Source organism: Palaemon carinicauda, chromosome 9 (genome assembly GCF_036898095.1).
Source record: "Palaemon carinicauda isolate YSFRI2023 chromosome 9, ASM3689809v2, whole genome shotgun sequence".
Classification (NCBI taxonomy): domain Eukaryota; kingdom Metazoa; phylum Arthropoda; class Malacostraca; order Decapoda; family Palaemonidae; genus Palaemon; species Palaemon carinicauda.
Genome location: NC_090733.1, coordinates 140,132,837 through 140,147,994, shown reverse-complemented (window position 1 = coordinate 140,147,994; position 15,158 = coordinate 140,132,837). Strand labels below are relative to the sequence as shown.

The 15,158-nt window shown below is 33.2% G+C and overlaps 2 protein-coding genes and 1 pseudogene across 2 annotated transcripts in view; all 3 read right to left on the bottom strand.

Moving 5' to 3' along the window:
- Positions 1 to 6,943, bottom strand: part of LOC137646663 (ice-structuring glycoprotein-like) — a 22,374-nt gene extending 15,431 nt beyond the window's left edge. The window contains exon 1 of the mRNA XM_068379768.1: positions 6,771 to 6,943. Within this exon, the coding sequence (XP_068235869.1) occupies positions 6,771 to 6,943 (173 nt within the window). The remainder of the gene's footprint in view (positions 1 to 6,770) is intronic.
- Positions 6,944 to 11,709: 4,766 nt separating this feature from the next.
- Positions 11,710 to 12,566, bottom strand: LOC137646888 (homeobox protein six1-like; annotated as a pseudogene).
- A 2,562-nt stretch (positions 12,567 to 15,128) lies between these two features.
- Positions 15,129 to 15,158, bottom strand: part of LOC137646662 (uncharacterized PPE family protein PPE12-like) — a 981-nt gene continuing 951 nt past the window's right edge. The window contains exon 1 of the mRNA XM_068379767.1: positions 15,129 to 15,158. This exon is cut by the window's right edge and continues 951 nt beyond it. Within this exon, the coding sequence (XP_068235868.1) occupies positions 15,129 to 15,158 (30 nt within the window).

Below are 15,158 nucleotides of genomic sequence, written 5' to 3'. Positions count from 1 at the left end.
GTATATATGTATGTATATACCATATATATATATATATATATATGTATATATGTATGTATATACCATATATATATATATATATACTATATATATATATACATATATATGTAATATCATATATATATTTTTAATCGTACAGGCACGCATTAACACAGATTCATATCCATGATGAAAATAACTGAACCTTTGGTTATTAAATTCTTCGTGCAAAAAAATGCTAATAATGATGAACATAAGAAATGAAGTATTATCTTTAAAACTTGAAACCTTGACATTCATGTTGTGGTTTGTATATTTGCTCTTAATATTTACAAATTGTATGTATTGCACAAACCACGTTATTGTAATGAATTATTTGTTTTCATCTAAGTAGATTTGTATTTGCAAAGTTGGTGCAAAACTATCACGTAATATAATTTAAGAAAAAGGGTATGTTGTGTATTGTAATCTACAACAGGCATCACCCATCAATGTGTGCGATTAATTGAAGCCACATACCATGCACCAAATGTTTTTTTTTAATGTTGAACAGGCTGACATAAGTCTTTTTATAGTTATATATGCATTATCTGTTTTAATGTTAATGTTTTTGAAATATTTTATTTTGATTTTTCATTAATTTTTATATCGTTTAATTCCTTGTTTCCTTTCCTCACTAGGCCATTTTTCCCTGTTGGAGCCCTTGGGCTTAGGGCATCTTGCTTTTCCAACTAGGGTTGTAGCTTGGTTAGTAATAATAATGATAATATTAATTATCGAGTTGTCCAGCACCATCACCCATTATCATTAATTTCTAAAAGGATTTCCAAATCTTCATGGTCTTGCCAAGATATTTTCTATACTCATTTTTTTTAATGAAGCGCATTTGCACTGACTCGCAGCGGTGCCCTTGTAGCTCGGAAAAGTTTCCTGCTATCTGATTGGTTAGAATGATCTCGTCCAACCAATCAGCGATCAGGAAACGTTTCCGAGCTAAAAGGGCGCCCTTGCGAGTCGGTGTAAATCTGCCTCGCTAAAAAGAATTGACTATAGTCTTAACGTGAACTCAAAATCCTCATTTTTAAACGTAACTTAAAGTCTACCCTCTTAATGTGACTCCCACTGTCAGGGAACTAGACAAGATCCTGGTGAGGTGGTTGTGACGATGTTGACGAAGGAGTGTCGCGAAGGACCGTAGCATTTCGACGATAAACATTAGAGTGACGAAGTCCCCCCCGGGGGTGGGGGGGGGGTTATGGGTAGGGGGTACGTAGATGTTCACCTTGAGTGCCAAAATCTATGGCACTCGGGTATGCAAGGTCGCCCAGTCTCTCGCTCAGCTACAGCATCAATAGATGCCACATTCTAGGGATGAAGTGGCATTTAATGGATTACAATCGATGCTGCAAATAATCTCTCTCTCTCTCTCTCTCTCTCTCTCTCTCTCTCTCTCTCTTACACAGTTTCTGTTTTGGCATTCGATAGCGTTCATACTTCAGGATTCTTACTTATTTTTTTTTTAATTTATCAAATCTTCTTAGAGTTAGCAATTCCATTTATTTTTATCTAGATTATAGTGTGTATATATATAGCCTATATATATATATATATATTACATGTATACATATTTATGAATGTGTATATATTATGTATATATATACATATATACATATATACATATTTATGTATATATATATATATATATATAGTGTGTGTGTGTGTGTATGTGTATATATATATTTATGTGTATGTGCACATATATATATATATAATATAATCACTGACTAATTATAAAGAAATTGCCACCGATATTTTTTTAGTAATAACTTTAATTAAACCGTCATCACTTTTTTTAGGATATTAGTATTACTCTTTGGAAAAAAAATTAAACCTAGAATTTAAATTACCCTTTCAAAAAAGAAAAAAAAGAAAAAAAAAACCTTTATACAAAGAATTTAAATTACGACAACAAACCTATATACAAAACCGATGAGATGAAATCATCAAGAGTGTATAAATTAAAGGAGTTCTCTGATAACCCGGATGCTGTTAAAGGCACTTCTTCTGATACACTGAAGAGGGTAATCGGATCAAAATATCCACTGAAGACCTCTGGGAGAGAGAGAAGAGAGAGAGAGAGAGGAGAGAGATACGTATGTATATGTTTATATATATACTATATATATATATATATATGTGTGTGTGTGTGTGTGTGTGTGTTATATGTTTATAGTTTACATATACATATATATATATATATATATATATATTATATATATATTATATGTGTGTGTGTATTGTGTGTTTATATGTTTATATATATATATATATATATATTATACTATATAGCTATATATATATTATATTACTAATATATATATAGTATATGTATAGATATATTATATATATATATTAATATAATATATATATATTATATTATATGTTATATATATATATATTATATATCTGCTGCAGTTTTACAATATATAATTTAAAAGTTGCATATTGTACACCGTTTGAACATGAAAACAAATACCATTTATGGTATAGTTACAAAGAATAATGACAGTTTAGATCTATCTAGTAATAGTGCCAAGTGATGAATTTTGATCTAGCAATTGGAATAGTTATAGAGTAGTAACGCAAAATCTTTTTATTTTTCATTATTATAACTTATTAATGCACATGTTCAGTATTCAAGAGTGATTGTAATTTTAATAAAATTATTATTATAACCTCATTTTGTGTAGATATTTTAATAGTAGCTGGAAACTTAATAAATTATCGTAATTAATTATTATAAATATCCATTACAACATGTAGAATTTTCCCAATCATTGTCAGTATCACCATTATAATTTCTATCATTATAATTATTGTTATTGATGATAATGCGTCTCAAATAAGCTATACAAATAACCCTACAAACTTGTTTTCTTTATAGTTTATGTAGGCGATATTTATTTGAATGTTACTCTTCTCAAAATATTTTATTTTTCGTTGTTTCCTCTCCTCACTAAGCTATTTTTCCTTGTTGGAGCCCTTGGCCTTATATCATTTGCTTTTCCCACTAGGGTTGTAGTTTAGCTTGTAATAATAATAATAATAATAATAATAATAATATGATAAATAATAATAAATAATAATAATAATGATAATAATAATAATAATGATAATGAATAATTAGTAATATGATAATATATAATAATAATAGCAACAATAATAATAGTAAAATGATAATAATAGTAATGAATAATTAATAATTTATAATAATAATAATTAATAAAATAATAACGGCATTGACGGAGATAATTTCCGAGTTTGCCGCTGCAAAAGACATTGTTTTTTTTTTTACATTTTAATGGTTTTATTTTCTGAATGTTAGTGATATCTATATTGAATATATATGTAATATGTATATGCATATATACACACACACACTATATATATTATATATATAAGTATTATATATATATATATATACCTTCATATATCTATCTATCTATCTATCTATTCTATATATATATATATATATATAATATTCACATATATATATATAATTTACATATCTTACTTAATCGTCTTGTATATACGAGCCTTTTAATATCCCTTCATTGACACTACAATATAGCAATCTCTCGGAGAAATATATTAAGCTTAATTTATAAATAGTCCCGCCAGTTTATTAATAATATTTATTCCCGTATATTACGAGAGCGAGCGTTGTTTATCCCCGTAATACCTAAATACGATTTAATTTGCAGCCAGCGATATGACAATCATTTGTCACTAGAGGAATTACAGTGTTAAGACCAAATTACGAAGCCTATAACAAATAAAATGATATTTCGAATCCATTTTCCCGAGGACGATTGCTGTCATCGGAGTAATATCCTTCCCATATGTTTACCGTAAACATTTCCTCTTATTTAAGGAATCCCTTGTAATGTGTCGGTAAAGGACCGATAGCACTCCTTGAAATCCCAATTCCTCCCCTCCTTCCTGCCTTCCCTCCTCCCCCTCCTCGGGCACATTTCCGGTTGACAAACTGTTCCCAATTCCGGAGGGATATGATTGGGGACCCATCGTGAGAGAGTTGTCTCGAAAGTTTAAAGGTCTCTCGTGAATGGCAGAGGCGAGGGGTAGCGATTTTGCCCTATTAAGCAGGATAAGGCCTCAGAGAGCAACCATATATACATATGATCAGCGACAAAGCCCTTCTCCACGCAAGCTAAGACAAGGAGGGCCAGGCAATGGCTGCTGATGACTCAGCAATAGCTCTATAGGTGCCCAAACCCCCCATCCTTAGCTCACAAGGATGGCTAGGTTGCAGCGACCAAAGGAACTAACGAGTTTGAGCGGGACTCTAATCCCAGTCTGGCGTTCACCAGTCAGGACGTTACCGCATCGGCCAATACAATAGATGCCAGCCTAGCATTTGCAGCTACTCTAGGACTCTAGATCAAGGAAGAAAGAAGAAAAACACGATCAGCGACCAAGAGAAGTAACGAGTTTGAGGCGGGACTCGAATCGCAGTCTGGCGTTCACCAGCTAGGAACGTTTTTGCCAATACATACATGCGAGCGTTCAGATTTGCTGCCACTCTAGGACTCTAGATCAAGAAAGAATAAAAAAACCGATACAGGAATAGCAACCTCACGCTTCATTTGGCTTCTAGCGATTCATTTATTGCCTCTCCACGAGGGCATATGTGTTTTTCGCGGTATTACCTCTGATGGAATGCGGCGATAAGAATGAATGCCGTGTTGCTAAGATTGTGTTCTTATCCGTTATCAGAGATATGCTCAGGTTATATTATTATTATATTATATTATTTTTTTTTTTAGCAATTGATCTTAAAACTGATCGAAAATAATAGTGTTTACGATCGTTTAGGTATTTCTCAATTACTCAGGCTAGTTATTTCGGTCTTAAATTGCTTGACTGAGTTTTTTTTTCCCTTTTTTTTTAGATTACTTGTTAGGTTATTACCATTTGACTTGAGTACTCATTTGTAGTTCTCTCTCTCTCTCTCTCTCTCTCTCTCTCTCTCTCTCTCTCTCCACGGTAAACGATTTTGAGAATAAGTTACACAAGATCATGAGAACTCTCTAAATGCCTTAATTAAATCGCTCTACCAAGAGCAAATGAAGTCAAAGCGGATGAACTGAAAAATCTTTTGAGACATCCAAATCCTTGTAACTCTCTCTCTCTCTCTCTCTCTCTCTCTCTCTCTTGCTTCGGTTCTTCTATTTGATTAATTCTTTAAACTTTTCTTCTTGGTGTAAATTGCATGTTATCGCTGGATGGTCTCCCCGGACCCTGGAATAAATTTATGACCCATTTCTATTAAACCAAACTTTACTTTATGGGACAATATACAAATGAAAATCAACATATTATTAGCATAGCACTAAGTGAACAAGAAACAATTTATAAAACCTTAATGGCTCTCATAAACTTAATGATATTTGAACAATTAATTCTCACATAAAAGCTAATTCTACGATAGAGACAGGTATAACTATCAGTTAATAGTTGAGTTAGTATTTAACCTTGCAAAGAATCGAAAATATTCTTTAACTTGCGTAAACATAAGTCAACGTTTTATATATTTCTGTTGAAATGGAACTAAAACATAAAACATGATTTCAGGTCTCCAGGGCAATAAATCACAAGTCAAATATAACCCACAATTGGATGTTATATGATATTGCTTCGTCGTATTTATACATATATATATATATATATATATAATATATATATATATATATATATAATATATAGATATACAGTATATTATATATATATAATATATATATTATACATATATATATATATATATATATGCATGTAGTATGTATTATTTCAAAATTATCTGAAATCTTCCATTACGAAAAATCTTAGATTTCATTTATCAGCACTTATTAATTAATTGCGGAGATTCCAAATATTTTTGCATTTAAAATTTTCACCGACATAAACTATTATATTGAAATGTAATTTCATCTTTCAACCGATCAAAGAATCATATCTTAACTGATTCAAAGCGGTGTCGATATTAAATGTTAATTGGAAAAATGTAAATGGAGTTTTCGTTTTGTTTTGAAATCCAAAGGGAGATTGATTTTTTGACATATTATATATTAATATATACAACGAAAGTCACGTATAGTCTATATATATACACACACCACTTATATATATAAGTATATATATATATATATATACATGTAGGATTCATATATATGATATTGTGATACATATATATATGTTATATGTATATGTATAATTATTCATGTATATTATATGGCTATATATTATATATATATATATATATATATCATACAATAAAGGCTTTAGGGAAGAGCTAATTATAAAATGTGTAAAATTAGCCAAAGTAATCAAGTATATTTTAAAGACTTATTATTGAAAACAATAAAAAAAATAGGCAAACTTCATAAAATTCAATGTAATTTTGAAAATAATCTTTGTGTAGGCCAACGTATGTGCACAGTAATTTAATGTAATTATATATATATATATATGTATATATATATAATATATACATATATATATATATATATATATATAATTTTTACTTAATTGGTCATGATAAAATGTTTTAGTTTGATTGATTGACATATAAATTTTTATTATTATTATTATTATTATTATTATATTATCATTATCATCATAAAATGATAATGTTATTAGTATTATTAATATTTTTATTATCATAATTTTTATCTTTAAATTTGTAATATTGTTTTTGTCGTTGATGGTGTTACACTTTTAAAGCAATTTCAACGCAATGAAAATCGCCAGACGAGTCATAAAAACCTAAATTAACGACTCTGAAAGGTAGGGCCGCAGGCAGGTAGGCTGGTAGGTCGTCGGTAGGTTGGTTAAGTAGGAGGGCTGGTTCGTGTGGAGATTTGATGAGCCCCAACACAAATTCCATCTCGGTAAAAAATGCCATTTTATTTGAAGTTATTCGTTGTCAGTTTTGGTCACCAAAGATGCATTTAAGATTTTCTCTTAGGGAACTTTGTTCGAATTAATTTTAATTTTTTTTCCCTTAAAAAAAAAAATTATTTTTTTCAGAATATTCTTTTCATAAAGGATTTTTTTTAGTTTTATTTTACTGCTCTTTTAACGATATAAATTTAAAAAAAAAAAAAAAAGATTTATTTCTTTCAGAATTATCTTATTATAAAGGACGATTTATTTTTTTTTTAATTACTTTTTTCAGAATTATCTTATTGGAAAGGTATGTTTAGCTTTATTTTAGTGCTCTTTTCACGATTTAGAGAAATTAAAGAAAATATATTTTTCTCCGAATATTCTTATTTTAAAAGGATTTGTTTAATTTTATTTTACTGCTTTTTAACGATATACATTTATTTTAACTTGTTTAAACTTCTTTCCGTCATATTTTTATGGTACAAAGTCTGACATAACTCTTTTATTAGTTTATATTGGCATATTTGTTTTGATGTTGTTAATGTTTTTAAGATATTTTGTTGTAAGTTTTTCTCATCGTTTATTTATTTCCCTATTTCCTTTCCTCACTGCGGCTATTTTTCCCTATTAGAGCCCTTGGGCTTATAGCATCTTGCTTTTCCAACTAGGGTTGTAGCTTAGATAATAATAATAATGATAATAATAATGATAATAATAATAATGATAATGATAATAATAATAATAATAATGATATAATAATGATGATGATGATACATCAATCTTTAATTGCTGCTGCATTGCAAATTAATATATATATTATATATATATATAAATTTGTTTTATAATTTTGGAAATAATGTTTAGTAGTTTTGCTCCGTTGATGTCGTGGAATTCTATTATTAATTTTTTTTTTTTATCATATATTATCAGTACGTCAAATTATTATAGAATTAATGTTTACACTTGTAGCACATTCATTATGTTTTTATTTACATAAAATTGCTTTTATGAATAGTTCTCTTCATTCACACCTTCACATATGGCTCAATTCGATGAGGTTGAAATTGTTTTATATTAGATTTTATTCTTATTTTATTACATCGACTCGACGATGAATGATAAAAAAATTAAAGATATTAAAGTCCAAATATCTCCCATAGCATATATAATAATAATAATAAGATAATAATAATAATAATAATAATAATAATAATAATAATAACAATAATATAATGATGTTTCTTTATCAATCGCAAAACCTGAAATATTTTAATTGACAATTGTTCAATACTTAATACATTTTGAAATATATAAAGGCTAAATTATTTTAAGAACGGTATAAAGTTCCTGTCGACTTATTCTTTCATTTATATATATATATATATATATATATGTATATATATATATATATATATAAATATATATATTATATATATAGGTGTAGCTAGTATTTATAGATTTATAAGTTCTTCCTAATCCAAACAAACATTTACATTTAAATTTATTATATTCTTTAATCATAATTTCCATTTACATTTGAAATAAACTATATAAATTTCCTCTTTAAAATCAGATAATAGAAATTCCTCCGTCAAAATGAAATAATAACCGAAAAATACGAAATATTAAGTGTCATAAAATTCCTTATTATCAATTAGATGGATTTCTCATTAAAGTAAAATTAGTATTTCTGGAGATTTTCCTATCCAAGATATATTGAGTGATATGAAAATTTTCCTTTTCAATAACAAAAGGATGATAATGAAAATTATAATTTTCATTCGTGGGAATAAATGACGACGGATAAGCAGTTTTTCCTCGATTTATATATATATATATATATATACATACATACATACTACATACATACATACATATATATATTATATATATACATATAAATGTGTATATATATATATATATATATAATATAATATATATATATAATATATATATATATTATATAATATATATATAATATATATATATATATATATATAAATTTTAAGCTGATTTGGAAATATAAATGAAAGAAGAGCGAGGATAGTTAGCTAACTAACCAATGCCACGGGATAGTTTGGAAAGTTGAATATTAGTAAGAATAAAGTGTATTTTAATTACAATTTCATTCACTTAAATGTACAGGGCGTCTGAGAAATGGGACATGCAGAATTAAAGTCTCACACTCGACACGGTGAAGTGGTGAAGGGTAAAGTTTAGAACGTTCTTGGGGTCATCTCGTGAAAAGGGTCTATGGGCTTTTGTTTGTAAACTCTCCGTCGATAAGAGATAATGGGTAAACTCTATATCGATAAGAGATAATGGGTATGAAAGTGCCTCTTCGGTCTGAAATGTTTGTAGTATTACGTTTAGTAATATTATTTTTATTATTGTTATATTACCATTATTATTAATATTATTATTAATATTATTATTATTATTATTATTATTATTATTATTATTATTATTATTATTACTTACTAAGCTACAACCCTAGTTAGAATAGCAGGATGGTATAAGCCCAGGGCCCCAACAGGGAAAATAGCCCAGTGAGAAAGGAAACAGGGTAAAAGAATTTAAGAACAGTAACCTTAAAATAGATAATTCCTATATAAACTATAAAAACTTTAACAAAACAAAAGGAAGAGAAATTAGATAGAAAAGTATGCCCGAGTGTACCCTCAGGGGCATTAATAATTTTATATGATTGTATTTTTTGCCTCGTTTTCCCAATCGTGATTACTTTACTTTCATCTTTTGCTTTAAATGAAAATATTTAAAAAACGAGAGATCACTCAAAATATGATTCCTAGGCCTCAATTTCATTTTTCACCTTAAATGTAAATATGTGGCTAAAAACGAGAACACGCATAAATGATAATTATTACTAAGTTGAAGACAGTAAGACTTGTTTTGTATTATTACTAAATTGAAAATAGCAAACTCATTTTTTTTTTTCAATTAAATATAATTAATTCTGTAATAAAGAATACTATTTTTTTTAAATAATTCTCGTTGATATTAGAATAAAACCCAGGATACAAGCCATTATTTTATTTTTTTCTATATATTAAATTTTCATCTAGAGGCTCCCGGTAATTTTATAGTGTGAATAACCCATTTGCCAATTTCGATCACAACTTTATAAATTCATTTCTGAACCACCTTAGCATGTAATCTACCTGTATAATAGTGATTAAAATCTTAAATCATTAAATGATCATAAAGATCTTTTACTTAAGAAATTTAATTACTTTATTACCTAAATAATTTACTTATAAAAAGTTACACTGTAAATGAATTAGTTATTTCTATTTTTATCTACTTGATTGGTCTTTTACTTAAGAAATGTAATTACTTTATTACTTAAATAATTTACTTATAAACAAGTGACATTACAGTAAAGGTACAGCCATTAATATTCGTGTAATGTCATCTATAAATAAACCCACTTTCATGTTAATTTGTAATAACGTACAATTTGCAAAACTAAAAATATATATATCGGATATTGGAGTTAAATGGCAAGTCAGGATTAGAAATGAAACTATAAGAGAAATTACTCGAGTGCCATATATGGATAAGATCATGGTGAGGGGTAGATGGAGATGGTTTGGGCTTGCTCTTCGCACTTCCCAAGAGAGATTAATTCACCAAACGTTCAGCTGGGCTCCACAAGGCACTAGAAGAGTAGGAAGACACAGGCATACAGGTTGAGGACTATGAAGCGCGAAGTAGATGATGATGAATGGAGAAGTATTGAATTAAAAGCTCAAGATAGAGACGACTGGAGAGTCTAACCGAGGCACTTTGCGTCAATATGCGTGAAAGATGATGATGATGATAAATATATAGAAAGAAAACCCGAGACAGAAGTGTAGCACAGCATAGTCAATTAGAATTGTACTACATTCGTCACAAATGAGACGGCATCCAGCGGATGAGCGTAATAGCAAGTCCTTGTCGTAAATGACACGTTTCTCAACACGAGAGACTTGAAGGTGTCGAGGCATGGGAAGATACATTTAGCGAATAGCATTTTGCATAGCGATGAATCTGGGGATTTTATATCAAGATTTATTTATTATTATATTTATTTCTTTTTCTCATATCAAGATTTATTTATTTATTGATTTATTTATTTAATTTCCTCATTGGGCTATTTTCCCCTTTCGAGCCTTTGGGTTTATAGCATCCTACCTTTCCAAATAGTGGTGTAAATTATTTGTTTATTTTTTCTCTCCTCACTGGGCTATTTTTCCCTATTCGAGCCTTTTGGGATTATAGCAACGTGCTTTCCAAATTGGGTTGTAGGTTAGCTAATAATAATTATTTATGTATTAATTTCCTCTCTGCTCTTTTTTCCCTGTTCGACGCTTTGGGATTATAGCATCCTACCTTATTTATTTTTTCTCTCCACACTGGGCTATTTTTCCTGTTGGAGCCTTTGGGTTTATAGCATCTTGTTTTTCCAAATAGGGTTGTAGCTTAGGTAATAATAATTATTTATTTATTTTCTTTTGTCACTGGGCGATTTTTCCCTGTTGGAGACTTTGGGATTATAGTATTTTGTTTTTCCAAATAGAATTGTAGCTTAGATTACAATGATATAATAATAATAATAATAATAATAATAATAATAATAATAATAATAATAAATCTGAAATTGACATATACGATACCAACTACAACTGGAAATGACACTTGGGCCGAAACATCAACTTCTAGAAAAGTTAAAGAATAAAAAAAAGGTACTGTGTGAACCTACCCATCTTTCTGCTCGGCGGCTCTATCCCGCTGTCGGCGATTCTTAAACCAGTTGACACTTGCGTGGTGGTAAGCCCTGTGGCTTCGGCCAGTTCTCTCTTCTCCCGGGGCGAAGGATACGGGTTGTGGGCTACCACTCCCGCAGGACGTTCCTCGACTTTTCCTTAAAGCAATAGGACTCTCCTCGCCGTCCCATATCGTCCTAGGCAAAGGGAATTTACGCCTCACCCGGTATTTGCCCACGGCGCCCAAGGGCCGCCCTCGTAGTTTCTCGCCCTCGATGTAGTGCGCCTTCAACCATAACTGCTGCAGTTGCTGTGATTTTGCGGCGAGAAGTTGTGGGACTCCAGGATCCTGTAGAGGTCCTTGAAGTTGCCCCTGTGGAAGGCGACAGGGCTTTGCTTTGAGGACGGACTCGTTCTTGTGAGGTGCTCACACGCTGGGAGTGACCACAGAAACCGGCCAAGCCTTTCGATGTTGCCGCTCTGAAGGACTTCGCACACGCAGGCGACCTGCTCCTGAGTAAAACCGAAGGAAGGGAGCATCCCTGAGGGCGGGGAGAGCGACGACTGGGGCGGGAGTGTTGGTGGCGCCAGGTGGGGGCCCCTGGGTGTCCGCCCGCCTCACTCATAGACCCCACGATCATAATATAATCCGCCACGGTACTAATGTGATCAACACCCACTACACCCACCCCAGCAGAAGAATCGAGTTAGAAAAAAAAAAATAAGACTGCTCTCTGCCTCTCTCTCTCTCTCTCCTTCTCCTTCTGTATGTATCTCTCGTGTCGTGGTCACTAACACAACTAAGTCAGGGCGCACAGCACACGATGGCGTACGTCCAACCCCACTAAAGGAACACCCAAACTATACTCCAAGACAAACCTTAGCTCACGTTTCATCTGCGCATACTGCAGGGGGATGGCCCTCTCTTGGCCACGCCCACCGACTCCACAGATTCTGTCCGATTGGATGCTGCTAAGTGCTTATCGCAGCGCATCCAATTGGCGATCGATGGGGCGGACTTACAGGTCAGTCTTTTTCTCCCTCGACCAATAGGATCGCGCGCTTTGTTCGGTGGCGGTCTGCGTTAACGTAAGAAGATGAGTATAGTGCATACTGTCGGTATTCCTAATCATCACACTTATCATTAACGATAGATAGTCTAAGGAAAGCATTAGTCAAAGGGAGGGTGTATGGGAGAGGAAAAAGGGGGCTTCACTCAGGCCGTCTCATGACACTCCCTTCTCTTCCTTCCTCTCCTCCCACCCATAAAGGAAGTTCGTCGGTAGCGTTACCTTTGAAAGAAAATGAAAAACACCTCTATTCCCCCTGATCTCTCTCTCTCTCTCTCTCTCTCTCCTCTCTCCTTCCTATGCCATCTATTTTCTCTCTCTCTCTCTCTCTCTCTCTCTCTGGCTCAAATCTTGCTTTCCTCTTCTCTCTCTCCTCTCTCTCTCTCTCTCTGCGTCAAACTTGCTTTCCTATTCCTCTCTCTCTCTCTCTCTCTCCTCTCGGTCAAATCTTGCTTTCCTATTCCTCTTCTTTTCTCTCTCTCTCTCTCTCCTCTCTCTCTCTCTCTCTGCGTCAAATCTTGCTTTCCTATTCTCTTCTTTCTCTCTCTCTCTCCCTCTCTCTCTCTCTCCTCTCTCCTCTCTCTCTCTCCTTCCTATGCCATCTATCCTCTTCTCTCTCTCTCTCTCTCTCTCTCTCTGCGTCAAATCTCGCTCTCTCTCTCTCTCTCTCTCTCTCTCTCTCTCCTTCCTATGCCATCTATCCTCTTCTTTCTCTTTCTCTCTCGGTCAAATCTCGCCTTCCTCTCTCTCTCTCTCTCTTTCTCTCTCTCTCTCTTTCTCTCTCTCTCTCTCTCTCTCTCTCTCTCTGCGTCAAATCTCGCCTTACTATTACTTTTCTCTCTCTCTCTCTCTCTCTCTCTCTCTCTCTCTCTCCTACTTTCTCCATCCCTTTTTCTTCCCATCTCTCCCTTCCACCTCTAAAGCATTACCATCAAAGTCCCATTTTTCCCATCGCGCTAGTAACACATTCGTCAATCATAGGTAGTAGGTCTCCCCCCCCCCTCCCCCTCCTCTTATCAGCCATCTCACGACTCCCCATCTTATCTATATTCGATGATGGAGAGGACATGGTCCACTCGCCTGCGAGAAATAGAAAAAAAAGGCCTTTCAGTACGTATGTAATATTCGCTCAGCGGCATTCAATTAGCAAAGGATGAAAACAAAGGGCCTTTTCTCCCCCTCCTCCTAACCTCCCCCCCCCCCCCTTATACCAAACATCCCGATTAAAGGTTCGATCTACCTATTACTCCCCCCCCCCCTCTCGTCTCCTCCTCCTCCCCTCCCACCCTGGCCCTCTCCCCTCGGCCCGAAACATATTGTGGAAACACTGAAAAATGTCTTCAATATATCCGGCCCTGATGCAGGACCGACTAACGGCGTCGGCTCACGAAGGCCCCCGTCAGCGGTTTACGACTTTCCCGCCACTTTACGATAACTTTTCGCGCGAAAAAACTTCTCAAATTAATTCGCGCGTGATGGATGATGGGTGGATGAGCCTTTCGTTGCATGAGGAGTAGGTGGATGTGTGTGTGCATGTGTATTTCTGTGTATTTATGTGTAAGGTGGAGCTGGAGGGTCCCAGCTAGACTATAGAGTCAGCTACAAAAGACCTGGGCTTAGGTATTGATCTGCTGCATGCAGTTAAGCCGACCAAGAGGTTTATTATTCACCATTTATTCATTATTCGTCGCCCGCCTTTTCAACCGTAGGTGATAGAAGGGCGGGATTTTTACCGTGGGATTATCAAATTCAGAGGGGATTCCCGTGGCATTGTGAAATGCTGTGGGGATTTCTAGGGGATTATCAAATCCAGCGAGGATTCCCATTGGATTATCAAATTCAGGTGGGATTTCTATGGGATTATCAAATCCAGCTGGGATTCCCTTTAGATTATCAAATCCAGCTGGGATTTCCATTGGATTATCAAATTCAGGTGGGATTTTTATGGGATTATCAAATCCAGCTGGATTTCCATTTGGATAATCAAATCCACGGTGATTCACATGAGGTTATGAAATTCAACGGGGATTTCAATGTGATTATCAAATTCAACGGGGATTTCAATGAGATTATGAAATTCAACGGGGATTTCCATGGGATTATCAAATCCAAAATACATTTCCATGGGATTATCAAATCCAGTGGGGATATCCTTGGAATTATCAAATCCAGTGGGCATATCAGTGGGATTATCAAATCCAGCCGGGATATCCGTGGGATTATCAAATCCAGCAGGGATATACAAGGGATTATCAAATCCTGCTGGGATATCCATAGATTATCAAATCCAACTGGGATATTCGAGGGATTATCAAATCCAGCGGGGATTTCCCTGAGATTATCAAATCCAGTGTGGATTCCATGAGATTAT